The sequence below is a fragment of the Arachis ipaensis genome, chromosome B10, assembly GCF_000816755.2.
Source record: "Arachis ipaensis cultivar K30076 chromosome B10, Araip1.1, whole genome shotgun sequence".
Classification (NCBI taxonomy): domain Eukaryota; kingdom Viridiplantae; phylum Streptophyta; class Magnoliopsida; order Fabales; family Fabaceae; genus Arachis; species Arachis ipaensis.
The window spans coordinates 16,277,787-16,293,683 of record NC_029794.2 but is presented as its reverse complement, the minus strand read 5'-3'; the positions used below and the strand labels follow the sequence as shown (position 1 = coordinate 16,293,683).

General features: G+C 35.4%; 2 protein-coding genes across 2 annotated transcripts in view; both read left to right on the top strand.

Annotated features, from left to right (window-relative positions):
* LOC107623118 (pentatricopeptide repeat-containing protein At3g06920) lies at window positions 6,112-11,863 on the top strand. Its single transcript, XM_016325275.2, has 5 exons — window positions 6,112-6,585; window positions 7,786-7,905; window positions 8,018-10,876; window positions 11,119-11,236; window positions 11,655-11,863. Exons 2-3 carry the CDS (start codon window positions 7,881-7,883, stop codon window positions 10,693-10,695), a joined length of 2,703 nt encoding a protein of 900 aa, XP_016180761.1. The 5' UTR covers window positions 6,112-6,585; window positions 7,786-7,880; the 3' UTR covers window positions 10,696-10,876; window positions 11,119-11,236; window positions 11,655-11,863.
* LOC107624294 overlaps window positions 12,475-15,897 on the top strand; it is a 30,099-nt gene continuing 26,676 nt past the window's right edge. The window contains exons 1-2 of the mRNA XM_021113968.1: window positions 12,475-12,860; window positions 14,459-14,976. Of these exons, the coding sequence (XP_020969627.1) occupies window positions 14,617-14,976 (360 nt within the window). The 5' untranslated portion in view covers window positions 12,475-12,860; window positions 14,459-14,616. The remainder of the gene's footprint in view (window positions 12,861-14,458; window positions 14,977-15,897) is intronic.

Sequence of the window (15,897 nt, the reverse complement as noted above, 5' to 3'; positions counted from 1 at the left end):
CTGGTATGTACAAATATTCTAAAATTGGCATCTCAACTTTTATTATTTATGCATTGCACCATGTGTTGGGGGAGAATAACAATTTCTATACAACACCGGAATTGTCTTTGTTAGGTTACAAAGTAATACATTAATACACATACCTTTACAAGTGTAGCATCCTGACAGTGGACAACAATCCACTCCGTACCAGCCTCATGGAGAGGCTCATTCTGCCAGCCCCAGGCTAGAAGTCACCAGCAAACATGGTCCATATAGCTTGAGACTTTCAAAAAATGTCCCTAGGTGAGTTACAATCCAATTTTACAAATGAAGCATTATGCCAAAATGACTAGTTTTAAATATGTGTAGAGCACATAATTAGACAATTGGGGGTCAACATGTCATTAAAGTATAAGCATAACATATGGATGCATATGATCAAGCAACACAATGTATTGAGATAAATGCACATCATCCAACATCAAAAGTTTCCTAGTCAAAGTAAAGAATTCAAATCACATGGTGGCCAAAACATGTAATTCAAAAAATTTAAAACGCTTTGAAGGAAATTCACATATACTTGGTATTCACAACTATTAAGCATGAACAAAATTCAATACCAAGCAACAAGGTATAACCTCAACAAAGGAATCTAACAATGACTATTTTTAGCATTAAGAAACAGCAAATCAAATCAATAATCCAACACTTATCACCTAAAACAAAAATTGAGCTAACTAACTAACTAACTAATTAAGTAAAGAAGATGATAGTGAATGGTAAATGGTGGTGGTAGATGATGGTTAAAGAGGGGGAGAAGAGAAAAGAAGAAAAGGAATGGAAAGAAGAGAAGAAAATAAGTGTGTGAAATAGGGGTGCCTATGCGTACGCGTGGGTCACGTGTAGGCATGGGTTGGGGAAAATGGAATGCAACACGTGTGCGTCCAGAAGGCGTAGGCGTGGAATGGGAAAATAGATGGTGATGCGTACGCGTGGGTCACGCGTACGCGTGGGAGGAGTTTGTGCTAGACGCACAGTTTTCGCATCCTTCCCACACAACTCTCTGTTTGGACCGTGCGATGGCACAGTCCACACACAATCCTGGCACGCTCGAAATCTTGGGGTCACACGTACGCATGACATGGTGCTCTATTTTTGAAAATTTTTCAAGTTCTAGCACCAAACTAAGCATTCCAAACATCCAAACAATCATCTAAACACCACCAAACCTTATTTAACATCCTAGACTACCAAAAAAACTCAGCAAACTAAACTAAACATGAAATTAAACTTATTTACCAATATATACAAAAGAGAAAAGTGAAAAGATGTTACCATGGTATGGTGTCTCCCACCTAGCACTTTTATTTTGAGTCCTTAAGTTGGACATTTGATGGGGTACTTGTCAAGGTGGCTTGTGCTTGAATTCTTTCTTGAATCCCCACCAATACTTGCATTTCCAATAGCCTCCAGGATCCCAAACTAGGCACATAAAGCCTTCAAGCGAATTGAAACAAGTGACAAGACCCCAAGAGTGTTAATTGTTGAAGTGAATTCCGGGGTCCCAAACCTTGTTTTTGCACCCGTCTTTTTGTTGATTACCATAATTCCGACCACGTGATAAGCAAGCAGAATTCTCATTTGAACACTAAGACATCCTTCTAGACCCAATTAATTGAGAACTATACCAACTCTTGCACTTAGACTTTGATTACTTAACCGTAATAAACCTTGAATTGTGGTGCCAACCACTAACCAACTTTTTTTTGCTTTCCACTCCACAAAGAACTCGAAGTTGACCATCTGTCTCAAGCAAATCATATTCAAGCGGAAAAGTAAAGCTTAGGGATAAGAGATTTACACACTTGAATGATGTAATGGATGATGGTGACTTAGGAAGGGATGATTCCAATGGTCTTGTAAGTTCCACTCCCTTGTGCTCTTCTTTGACTACCTCCACCTCTTGACAAGCATCTTCCATGTCCACTTCTTGACAAAGTTTTTCACATTCAATCATTTCCTCACCAACCTCTTCTAATTCTTTTTCATCCTTCATGTCACAACTCGGAGGTAATGTAGAACCTATCTTAACATCAACCTTAATTTCAATGGAAGAAGACTTCTCAATCCCAAAAAGACCATGTGTTGGTGTGGAATCATCATCAAGGGGAAGATTTGTTGCTTGCTCAACTTTTTCCAATTCTTCATTTACCATATCTATTGGAGGTTGCGCACCCTCCTCAACATCAAACTCAAGCTCAATGGAAGAAGGTTCAACAACTTCCACAAAATCATCAACAACATTACTTGGTATGGAAGTGTTCTCAATCTTGGAATCCAACTATTGTTCAGCTTTGGCTAGGTCTTCAACCACTTCTTCTTCTTCTTCTTCAATAATCTCCATCCCTTCCACTTGTTGCAAAACACACCCCATTTCCTCGTTCTCAAGTTGAGATTCTAAGATCTCCTTCATGCTCCACTCTTCGGTTGAATCTTCACATTCATCCGTGAAAATTCTTTGTTTGTTGCATGAGTCCCATGAGTGCAAGTTGACTTTAATTTTGGCAAGGTTAGCCACGATAGCTTCATGTCTCTTTTGGGCTTCTTCTTGCTCCTTTTGAAATATGATTGCTTGAAGCTGATCCATCGCTTCCTTAACACGATCCATTGGCTCTTGTTCCAGTTGGTTAACATAAGTAGGATCATATTGCTCTTGGATTGATGGATATGGATATTCTTCCATGGAGGGTTGTGGTGGAAAGGAGAATTCATCATGTGGTTGAAAGTTCTCATACATGGGAGGTAGTTCATCTTGGTAAGAATAGTGAGGTGGTGTATATGGAGGTGGTGGTTCTTGGGAATATTGATGTTGGAATGGTGGTAGTTCTAAGTATGGTTCACATGGTTGTTGGTATGGTGGATATGAGTTGGGATCATATGGAGGTGTTTGGTGGTATGGGGCTTGTGAGTATGGTAGGTAACTAAGGGCTATGTTGAGGAGGGGGTCATAGGCATAGGGTGGTTGTGATTGATAACCACAAGGAGGTCTACTATAACCATTGGATTGGTATGCATCATGGTATGGTTCTTGCTCATAGTACATTGGAGGAGGTTGTTGCCATGAAGGTTGTCCATAAGCTTAAGGCTCCTCCCACATTTGATTGTTCCATCCTTGATACATATCCTCATTATAATTCCCATTTCCTACAATATAGTTAGAACCAAACTCATAGTCAAATGAGTGAGAATTCATAGAAGCAATAGAAAATAAAAATAAACACTAATAAAAAAATAAGCAAACAAAGTCCTAAAACTAGCAAGAACTACCAAAGAAACTAAAGCAACTATTCACAATATTCACATGTATACAATAACCAATAACAAGGCATACATTTGCAAATCCCCGGCAATGGCGCCAAAAATTTGACGGAGGAAAATCATCGGTTAGGAATTTTCACAAAAATAATCTCATCGAAGTATAGATCCAAACCAACAATTTACCCTCAATTAAAGTTTAATTTTGTTTGTCACAATGCAAACTCAATAAAAACCGAGAGTATTTAAACGTCGGGTCATCTCTCAAGGAATTATAGGGAAGTGTGCATATTATTGGTTATGAGAAAATATTTTTTGTGGGATTTTGAAATGATGAACAAGAAAGTAAATTCCAAGAAAGTAAAGGAAACTCGAATGGTAAAAAGGTCTTGGTAAGGGTTAATGGTTAAGGATCACTATCCTTATTACTAACCACAATATAATAATTACAAGGATCAATCCCACTTTGTCATCCCCAATGTTAGAGGAAAGTCAAATGGGCTTAATTAATCTTAATCCATAAGTCCTAGCTAGCTCACTAATTAATCTAGTGAGAGACTAGAGTCAATGAAAACAAATTATCAATCACTTGGACATTAGTAACTCAAAGTTACCCAAGTTACCAACCCAAGCCAAGAACACAAAAATCTACTCTAAAATTCAACCAAGCATTTTATCAAACAATTGAAAAGTATAAACGAAAGCATATTAAAATAGCAAGAAATATAAAATCTAACAGTACCAAATGCAAGATACCAAAAATAACAACTCAATCAAGCATTAATAAACAAAGAAACATTAAATTGCATTAATAGAAAATCCAAATCAACAAAGAGTTCATAAACATAAAAGCAACAAAATAAAGAAAATAGCAAGTGAAACTAAGAGAGAAAAGATGTAAGAACAAGAAATTTCAAGTGAAACTAAATCAAGACAAGTATCAAAACCTAAATCTAAGAGAAATTTAATTAATCTACCCTAATTTCTAGAGAGAGGAAAGAGCTTCTCTCTCTGGAACTATAACCTAAAATATGGCTAAAACTCCATTACGACTACTTGGTTCATTTTTCCTTGAATCCCTGGTTCAATAGCATCAGAAACGGGTTGGATTGGGCCCAAAATGCTTCAGAAATCGCTGGTCATGTGTTGCCTTTAGTGAAGCGCGTTGATCCTGTGACGCGTATGCATGGCCTAAATGCATGTCAACTATATATTTCAAATTGCATATCATTTTGAAGCCCCGGATGTTAGCTTTTCAATGCCACTGAAACCGTCTCATTTGAATCTCTGTAGCTCAAGTTATGATCTATTTAGTACGAAGAGGTCAGGATTGACAGCTTAGCAATTCCTTCATTTCTTCATGAATTCTCTCAACTTGCATGCTTTTCTTCCACTTCTTCAAGCCATCCTTTGCTTTCAAGACCTTAAATAACTAAAAAAAAAAAAACACATCAAGGCATCGAATGGGATTGAAGTGAATTAAATTTAGTAATTTAAAAGTCTAAAAAGCATGTTTTTACTCTTAAGCACAATTTAGGAGAAATTTACAAAACCATGATATTTCAATGGATAAGTGTAGGAAAAATTGATAAAATCCACCAAATTCAATACAAAATAAATCATAAAATTTTGGTTTATCACACACGCCCGGTCCAGCCCAGGCTCGAAGCATTTTGGACGATGAAGACTTGAACCCGAAATCAGTGTTATCAAAACCGGACCGGACCGGCCAGTTCGATCGAAAAACTGGTGAACTGGATCCTATATCGATCCGGTCTGGTATTTGAACCGTGAAAAAAAAAACCAATACGAACCGGTCAAACCTAAAATGAACCGTTAAAAACTGGCCAAATCCGGTAAAGACCGGTCCAACCGAACCGCGTGGTATTGAAAATTTAAAATTCTTGAGTAAGGGTTCAAACCCTCACCCTCATAAATGAAAGCACCTTGCACAACCACTAGGATGCTGTCGTGTTTACTATTATATATGCAAATTTAAATATATATAAATATCTTTTATGAGTTTCATCAAATAATTTATTTTTATTTAATTTATTTTAATTTTAGTTATAAACTCACTCATTCTTAAATTAATTATATTTTTATTTAACAATAATTATAAACTCACTTATTTTTTAATAAATACTTATAGTATATAATAGTATAATAAATATAAATTAATTAATAAATTATTAAAAATTAAAAATAATAGTTATTTTAATATAAAAACAAAATAAAAATATCTATAATAGAGTAAAAATAATAAAATATTTATTATTCTTATTCCATATTATTTTAAAATAGCTTGAAATTCTTAAAATGTTAGTAAAAATATGTATTTTAAATTTTAATTTTATATTTTTTAATTATTTTTATTTTTATTTACATAGGACCGAGTCAATCGGTTCAATCAGTGATCTACCGGTTAAACCAATAATCCAATAATCCAGTAATCTGACCGATTCGATCACTGATTCGGTTCTAACATCTATGCCCGAAATGACTTAAAATTGACTCAGAAAAAATAAATAAAATCCAGAAAAGGAGTGAAACTGGGGTTAGGCCATAGCTCGGGTCATCCAGACCTGACCCGGTCATCATATACATTACACAATTAGGGCTAAGACGAGGGTGTACACGCAACAACGCAGCCCTCAAGGTTTGTTTAGATGCCATTCTCAAAAGAGATTTTTTTAAAATAATATTTTTTTAAGTAATATCTTTTATATTAATCTAAATAAAATACTAAAATATAATTCAATCTTATACCCTTTACACGAAAGACAATACAAAAATTTAATTTAATGTCAATCGTTCAATTTTTGTCTCCAGTTTCTTCTTTCACTTTCTGTCTCCCTTCCATAGGCTACGTAAATCTCCCTCCTCCTCACTCGTCGCTCCTTCAAAAAATGGAGCAAATCGGAAAACGGCGACGGTGACAACTAGCAGTCCCCACTCCCCACGCTGACCCCTGACCTCGTCTTCTCTCCCACTCCCAGTCTCCCAGCACGCACCACGCAGTCGCACCCTCCTCCCCTCTTCGTCTTCTCAGCCCTCCGTGTCTCACACCAGTCACCGTCGAAGCTCGTCGTTCGACTGACGACGGTGACGACCAACGATTGACGTCCGACCACTGACGACCTACGGTGCTGCCCTGCTTCTCGGTGACCACTGACGCTTCTCTGCTTGGCCCGGTCGTCTTCTTCTTCTCTATTACTTCCCCGCCACTGCTCTGCTCTGCTAGTCTCGCTCCTTCTGCTCCGCTCTCTTCTCCGGTCTTCTTCTCAGGTAAATAATTAATTTTATTGCTTAATTAATATTCTGATTAGGGAATAGGGATTTTGATTATCAGAATTTGTGAATTTAGGGATGTGGGTGTTGATTTTGGTTATTAAAATTCTGATTAAGGGTGTGGATGTTGATGCTTCCAAATCCAAATGGAGCATATTTCTTAGCTTTTGCTACTGTTTTGAACTGAAGCAGATATTGTTACATAATTTAATTTCTCCTCTTGATTGCTTTGTCTTTAAATGGAGACTCAAGCTGCAAGCTTATTAAAATAAAATTAGGTGGTGGATAATATGGTGGTTAGGTTGCTTCAGTATGGTTAAAGAGATGTGTGATGATTGTCATGATTCCCTGCATTGTGGTTACGTGTTTGTGTGCTGACTTATGTGTGTTTGGAAGGTTGTGTTGTGTTGAATCCAGGTTTTAAACTGTTTATGTAAGTGATTTTTGTGGATGTATGTTGCAAATGGCTATGAAGCCATGAGGGAGTTAAGGTAGAAAAACCCCATCATCCCAAGAACATCAGATGAAGATAGATACTTAGACTTTGAAATTAATCCTTGGACATAGTTTATATTTTTATTGTGTCAAATTAAGATATTATTGTAGCGTGATTAATTTTATGTCTATTTTCGTATAAGTTATTTTTAGAATTTGAGACTTTGATTGTTGTTCAAATGTTACTGAAGACATGAATTTCAAATTTTAATTTTAAATTTTTGACTATTTTATATTTTTATTTAAATAAGACCGGATCAACCAGTTCAATCGATGACTCACCGGTTGAATCAGAGACTTAATGATCCAATAGTCTGAACGGTTCGATTACCGGATTGGTTCTGACAAGTATGGATATATCAATTACAGTTCTAACTAAAGATAATTACAATTGTAAATTAACAAAATGATAAAACTTAAACTTAATCCAGCTAAAAAAAGTTGAATTTAAAATAATATCATTTTATGATTTATTAATTAATTATCAGTTTCCACGGTTAGCAATAATTCTATATTAACAACTTATTTTAAATGTTGATATATGAATATTTCAAAAGGCTACTCACAATTATTAGAAACACATTATATTAATTAACCATAAAGTGTACTCCTAGAAGGAAAAAACAAAAATGCTTTCAGTTGGGAAGCCATTTAAAATTTCTAGCTAAATTTTTTTTTTTAATTTTGAGCTTCTCTTTGCAGAGTTGCTCTTCTCTTTACTCTGTTTCTTTTCATCTTCTCGGTGATCGGGTCGAGTTCTTCATTACTTGAACCATTCACTAACGAAGGCTGCACGAATGAAAATTCTCTCAAGAAGCCAAGGTCCTTTTTTTTTTCATTGTTCTTATCATCATAAATATGCTTTTTACAGTTTCATAGTTAAATTGAAGTCTTCTTGTTTGATGTTTTCTTTCCCTTTTTTGTGGGGTTGCAGTTCTAAAACTTCGATTTTTTCTGAGATGCCGAAAAAAGATTGAGCCCTTATCGAAGAGGTTCTCTTCACAGTGGTCAAATGGATTTCCTCCTTCTCCTGAGATGAACGGTAAAGTTGTTCCCTTTGTGGAAGAGAATGCAACAAAAGTGGAAGGTATCCGTAAGGCAGTGTTTGATGTGTGCGGGGTATTGGAAACTAGCATGTGGGGACCTGCCGTTGAGGATGCCCTCAAGGTGTATGATGAAATGCTTCAACCAGAACTTGTTGTTGGAGTGATAAGGAGGTTGAAGGATGTGAATAAGGCGTTGCATTTTTTTCGATGGGTGGAGCGGAAAACTGAAGAAGCTCATGGTCCTGAGGCCTACAATGCACTTCTCGTGGTTATGGCTAGGACTAGAAACTTGGTGTACTTGGAGCAGGTTCTTGAAGAAATGTGTGTGGCAGGGTTTGGACCAGATAACAATACTTGTATTGAATTGGTTGGTAGTTTTGTCAAGTCGCAGAAGTTGAGGGAAGCTTTTGGGATTATTGAGAGTATGAGGAAGTACATGTTTCGCCCTGCTTTTTCAGCTTATACTACATTGATTGGTGCGCTCTCTTCAGTTCACGAATGTGATTCCATGCTTACTCTCTTTCATCAAATGCAGGAACTAGGCTATGAAGTAAATATACACTTGTTTACTACGCTTGTTCGTGCGTTTGCAAGGGAGGGTCGTGTTGATGCTGCTCTTTCCTTGCTGGACGAAATGAAGAGTAATTCGTTTCATGCTGACCTTGTTCTCTACAATGTTTGCATAGATAGTTTTGGCAAAGTTGGCACAGTGGATATGGCCTGGAAATTCTTTCATGAATTGAAAGCACAAGGGTTGGTTCCTGATGATGTGACCTATACTAGCATGATAGGTGTTCTTTGCAAGGCTGAGAGGCTGGATGAAGCTGTTGAGTTGTTTGAAGAATTGGATCAAAACAGAAGTGTCCCGTGTGTATATGCTTATAATACCATGATTATGGGTTATGGTTCAGTTGGAAAATTTGATGAAGCATATGATTTACTCGAGAGACAAAAAAGAAAGGGATGCATACCTAGTGTAGTTGCTTATAATTGCCTTCTGACTTGCCTGGGTAAAAAGGGTAAAGTAGCTGAAGCATTGAGGATCTATGAAGAAATGAAAAAAGATGCGGCACCAAATCTTGCAACCTACAATATCTTGATTGACATGCTTTGTAAGGCAGGACAGCTCGAACCCGCTCTGAAGGTTCAGGAAGCCATGAAAGAGGCTGGTTTGTTCCCCAATATCATGACTGTAAATATAATGATCGATAGACTATGTAAAGCTCAAAGACTTGATGATGCTTGCTCCATATTTTTAGGATTGGATCATAAACTTTGCACCCCTGATGCAGTTACATTTTGTTCTCTTATTGAGGGTTTGGGTAGACATGGCAGGGTAGATGATGCCTACATGCTTTATGAGAAGATGTTAGATTCCGATCAAAGTCCAAATGCAGTAGTGTATACATCTCTTATTAGGAATTTCTTCAAGTGTGGTAGGAAGGAGGATGGTCACAAAATTTACAAGGAGATGATGCATAGGGGTTGTTCTCCTGATCTAACGCTCCTTAATATTTACATGGATTGTGTTTTTAAAGCAGGTGAAATTGATAGAGGAAGGGCTTTGTTTGAAGAGATAAAGGCTCAAGGGTTAATTCCTGATGTTCGGAGCTACTCAATTTTAATTCATGGTCTTGTGAAAGCAGGCTTTGCAAAAGAAACATACAAATTGTTTTATGAGATGAAGGAGCAAGGACTACATTTGGACACCCGCGCTTACAATGCTGTTATTGATGGGTTTTGCAAGTCTGGTAAGGTCAATAAGGCTTACCAACTGCTGGACGAAATGAAGACAAAGGGCCTGCAACCTACTGTTGTCACTTATGGATCTGTCATTGATGGACTTTCTAAAATTGACAGGCTCGATGAAGCATATATGTTATTTGAAGAAGTAAAATCCAAAGGTGTTGACTTGAATGTAGTGATCTATAGTAGTCTCATTGATGGGTTTGGGAAGGTGGGAAGGATTGATGAGGCATATTTAATTTTGGAGGAGTTGATGCAGAAGGGTCTAACTGCAAACACATTCACATGGAATTGCTTACTTGATGCATTGGTGAAAGCTGAGGAAATCGATGAAGCTCTTGTCTGCTTCCAGAATATGAAAAGTTTGAAATGTCCTCCAAATGAAATAACTTATAGCATTATGATAAATGGTCTTTGCAAGGTTAGAAAATTTAACAAGGCTTTTGTGTTCTGGCAAGAGATGCAGAAGAAAGGGCTAAAACCTAATACTATCACATACACAACCATGATTACGGGACTTGCAAGGGTTGGAAATGTTCAAGAAGCAAAAGGTCTCTTTGAGAGATTTAGGGCAAGCGGGGGCAGGCCTGATTCAGCTTGTTATAATTCTATGATTGAAGGATTAAGCAGTGTCAATAAAGCAATGGATGCATATACACTTTTCGAGGAAACTCGCACGAAAGGTTGTCGTATTTATAGCAAAACATGCGTTATTCTTTTAGATGCACTGCATAAGGCTGACTGCCTTGAGCAAGCGGCAATCGTCGGAGCTGTCTTAAGGGAAATGGCAAAGTCCCAACATGCCACAAGATTCTCTTGAGAATAAGTTATATATGTGTGTTGTACTGGTATTGGTATTGAAATCCGTTTTCCATATAAAAATTGTGTGCACCTTATCGCCCTTCACGTTGACTGCTCAGGCAATTTGTGAGATATTTAAAGACTTCTAATGTCACCACTTCTCTGGATAATGTTAATGGCTTAATGGTCTTAGCCCTAAGGTAATCCTTACAAATTAAAGTAGTTATGCATACTATTTTTTGAAGTATTGTGCTATAATTTATTGTTATGCCTGATGGTTATTTTCTGAGAAGGAATACACTGGATTTTTTTTCTATTATGTTTTGTCCTGTGTGCAATATATTTTTGTTGTTGTTGCTTTGTCCATAATAATGTTTTATTTTGAAGTGATTGATTCAAAAGGTATTGTTAATGTGATAATGTGTTTATAAACTTATTGCAGGGAACAAGTACCCAATCAAGTTACACCTTTGTTGTATTTTTTCCATTCTTGAAGAATATGTACACAAGATTTACTGCCAATGCAGTGTCTTCATTCTTCGAGTTCTTTCTATACTCAGGTAATTCTAAGTGAATGCCAATTTTGTTTCTTATTTGGCAAGAGTTATAACATCATTCATTTTTGTACACTCTTAATTTCTTTGAAAAATAATTGAAAGTATAAGAGAATGTTGGTTAACATTTACCTGGTATTGTAATTTAATGATTTATTGGCATCCTGTTGTTAATAAGCAAAGGAAATATTTGAAGTGCTTTGGTCACAAGTGTTAATAGCTTTCTGTCTTTGTACTATCATTTCCTTATTATATGATTTTAAGCAGCGCTTTGCAGAAAATGCTCAACTCATACTGAAATTTGAGCAGAACATTCTCCTTATTCTATAGATAGATAATATATATCCTTCACGATTTAATACATGGAATCCAAACTTAATTTTATATGTACACTTATAATCAAATATTGAACTCCATTACTTAGTTGGAAGGATGAACAATGGACCAATTTTCAACAATCTCACCTAGGTTCCATCACTGGCCTCCAATGATGAGCGTAAATGGAGGAGGATCAATGTTTTTGGCACAATGTTATGTACATTCTTAACTTTTATTGTTGCAACACAATGCAAACGCATGTAATTGGAATTGAATTTATTTATTCAATATGTATATTACTTTTTTAATTTTTTTGAAGTGATAGATGTCCAATTTATCTGATGGAGAATAATAAAAATTTATTTAAAGTATGTAATCTAAAATTCTTAAAACCAATTAGGTGTTTACTTTATCTCTTTTGTTGTAATTTCAATAATTCACCATGTCAAATTCGGAATTGATTATCTTTTACAGATTTACCAGCATTTTTTTTAAGTGCACAAGATGCTTTACACTTATGTCATTTCTAGACTTGATTCAACTTTGGTTTAAAACAAGTTAGAAACTTAAAATTGGAAAAGCATCATAAAGAAATTTTATAATAGCAAAAACAGGAAATATACCATGATCACGACACGAAAACACAAAGTCATGCAGTTCTATCTTAATCTGACAGTAGCGCTTACATTTTAGTTTGAAAAACGAATATGTTCTCACATTATATAATTAGTCAAAGGAAAACCAACTCGTGTTTGAATATTATTCCATGCTTGACGAAAACCAACTAAATTTTAATCAGTTGAATTAGTTTAGTGATTAACTCACTAATTTGCTTAAATAAATGGCAGAGGGTCGAATCTCGCGTTCGGGTTATTTGTACTTATTTATTTGGCGTACCAAGTTGATATATACCATATTATTAGATAGAGTGTGAGTTCCACACAACCACTCTTCATCTAATCTTTTGCTTCTTCTGATAATCGTGATCACTAGCATGGGGGAGCTTCAGGTTTTCATTTCCATGATCCTCCCTTTCTTCATCTTCTTGTTTATGTTGCTCACCATCTTTTGGAGGATGTCATCATGATCACTCATGAAGGATGTCATGGAGGCAGTTTAGGGTTCTCTGTTGTTGATCTGCATCCTCCATTTGGATAGGATACTCGAGAACATTGTGACAGATCATAGGGACAAAATTACAGTTGGTGGAGGAGGAGGAGGGGAAGATCTTGTTGATATTCTTTTAAGGCTTCAAAAGCAAAATGATCTCCAATATCCCTTATCAGACAGTGTTGTCAAAGCAATCATTTTGGTTAGTATGTTTCAGTTCAAAAACCATGCAAAAATTAAATTGATGTCATGACACTGATATGATTCTTTTTCTTCAAGCTTTTACAGTTTTGTCAAAGTAATCATTGATTAGTATTCTTTTGAATATGAAACCTTGCATATAATAGAGTTCCCTAAGATCACTCGTTTTTTTGTATTTTCATTTATATACTTGATAATGAAGATTGATAAACTGATGAACTCGTTTTATCCAGAAAGGTTCATTGATGATGATAACTCATCAGATGACTAATACAAGTTTATAGCAAACCTGAAGAACTTGAAATGGCTGAATCCTTTGGATTATCTGTAAGAAGAAAATACGATTTAGAGTTGATTCCTATCACTTATCACTCAGCAGAATAAAATGTAATTTTATTAGCACAAGTTCTCAAGTTAAGTAGAATAAAAGTTTTGAATGTAAATTTTACTAGACTATATATTCATATCTCTCATTTCATTTTATTATAGTGATAACCTATTTCTATAACTATGTATTATGTTAGGAGCTTAATCTAAATTAGTTACAAATATTGAACATATCTAGAGAAAAAAATTACTATACGTTAAACATAGTGAGAAACTACAAATTTTAATAAAACAAGATATTTAATATAATTTTTTTTTGTATTATCATTAACCATCCCATTTTTTTAATATAGAGGTGAAGATTGGAAAAAACATCCTACAAGAAGTTAAAAGTTTTAAGTATTTTGAGTGTATCATACAGGATAATTGAGAGATTGAACAGGATGTAAATCATAGGATCCAAACAGGTTGGTCAAAATAGCGGAGTACATTTGGTTTTATATGCGACAAAAAAGTGCCTTTAAAACTTAAAGGTAAATTCTATCGCACCCCTATAAGACCGGCTATGCTTTATGGTACGGAATGTTGGGCGGCTAAAGGGGAGCACAAACATAAGCTGAGTGTGGCAGAGATGAAGATGTTGAGATAGATGAGTGGTCATACGCGATTGGATAAAATAAGGAATGAAGATATAAGGGAAAGAGTTGGAGTAGCACCCATTGTAGAAAAGATGGTTGAATCGCGTCTCAAGTGGTTTGGACATGTGAGAAGAAGACCGATAGAACATCCAGTCAGGAGGGTGGATGAGATGGAAGATGGACAAAGGGCGAAAGGCAGAGGAAGACTTAAAAAGACCATCCATGAGGTGGTCAAACGAGATCTACATGTAAACAGTCTCTCTGTAGACATGATACATGACAAAGCACAATGACGTCATTTGATTCATGTAGCCGACCCTACTTAGTGGATAAGGCTTTGTTGTTGTTGTACTCTAAATTCTAAACAAAAGAAACTCATTCAATTTTTGAGAGATACTATTATCTATTATTTAACAACAATTCATTCATTTTTTAAAAATCTCTTCTCTAATTATTTTAAGAATTTTTCTCAATTTTCTTATACTACTTCATTTTGCATTGTAGTTCCAACTCTACCCTCCTTTCATTTAATTACGGAAATGTATATTCACTATTACAAAAGAAGAAAAGCATGCTTCTTCTCTTCATCTTCCTCTGTTCCTCATTCAGAGTAACATTTCTCCCATTTTTTCAGCTTCAGGCAAAGAAAATGCAATAACTTTTTCGAACCCCACTTCCCTTTTTCTTCAAAGTTCGAATCTTTTGCCCTTGTCATGTCAATTCAACCAAAAACCGAACCTGGGTCACTCCCCATTCTCTCATCAAACAACCGGTAACAAAAGCTTGGAGACGATGAGCATTCCTGAGCTCATTCAAATTCTTCGAGTTAAGTGGCAAAAAGAGGATTATGACAGAGTTGAAAAGGCTTTGGTAGCAAGAGAGGAAAAACTTAAAACCAAGGTTGGTCAACTTGAAGAGAAGTTTCAGATTCAGAGTCTAGCTACGATTGATGCTGAGAAGGTACAAGGGCTTTATGAGACGTTGTTTAAGGAAGTGAAGGAAAGTGGGTTGGACAAGGAAACCATTGAGAATTTGAGGGAGAAGAACAAGGAGTTAGAGTGCGAGAATCTTAAGTTGTTGGAGTTGAAGAACAAATGTGAGGTTGATGGCAATGCTGTTGATGAATTAAGGAAGAAAGTGGCTGAGTTAGAGGCTGAAAAAAAAGAATAATTTGGATAGTTGAATGATGAGAATGAGAAGTTGGAAGATGAGAAAATAGAGGATCAGTCTATAGCTCGCAAGAAAAATTTTAGCTTGAAAAGAAAAAGAGTGGAGATTGATACTCAGAAGAATAAAATGGTAGATCTAATCAACTTTAAAATTGCGGGAAAAAAGATTGGTTTGGGAGAGATAGAAAAATTTATCAAAAATCAAAAAGAATTTCATGGATATAAGAGAAATGATGATCCTTTATCTATATGGAGTGAGCACTTTCCATTTATGTTAATAGCTGATGAGTATGGACAATGTTATCCTGACGTGAACTTGGTTCATGATGTGAGTGATATTGGTATGGAAATAGATGCTCTTAATTGTTGAAAAAAATTGAAGGAATAAAGTGCGATGTATAATTTTTCAACGTACTCTCTCTTATATTTTTTTTGTCTCACTTATAATAATTAATGGTGAGAAATTACATTTTATTCTTTTAATTGTTAAAAAAAAATAGAGATGATCTATTTCCTATTGGTATAGCTCAATATTTTTTTTTTTTACTAAAGATAGGAGACTCAAACCCGCAACCTCTTAATTGAGTATGTGGAGATTATCCCATTTGAGCTATTACTTATTGGCGGTATAGCTCAATATTTACAGGTAAGTTTTTGTTAAAATGTATTAAGTTATTTATTATGTTGTAATGAGACTATAAAGGTAATTTATTAAGTATAGCTCAATATTATGCTGACACATATATAGGACACAACACGACACAGGACACGCCGACACGCAAATTTTAAAATCTTATAAGACACGGAGACACGCATACATATAAAATATAAAATATTTTTTAAATAAATCGTAATGATATTTTAATATTTTATTGATATTAAAATATAAATTAATTTTTTTGAT

Excerpts from the sequence above, each read along its gene's own strand:
- LOC107623118 (XM_016325275.2), top strand. The coding sequence starts at position 7,881 with ATGAAAATTCTCTCAAGAAGCCAAG. Across the intron at positions 7,906-8,017 it reads AATTCTCTCAAGAAGCCAAG|TTCTAAAACTTCGATTTTTT; the intron begins GTCCTTTTTTTT and ends GTGGGGTTGCAG.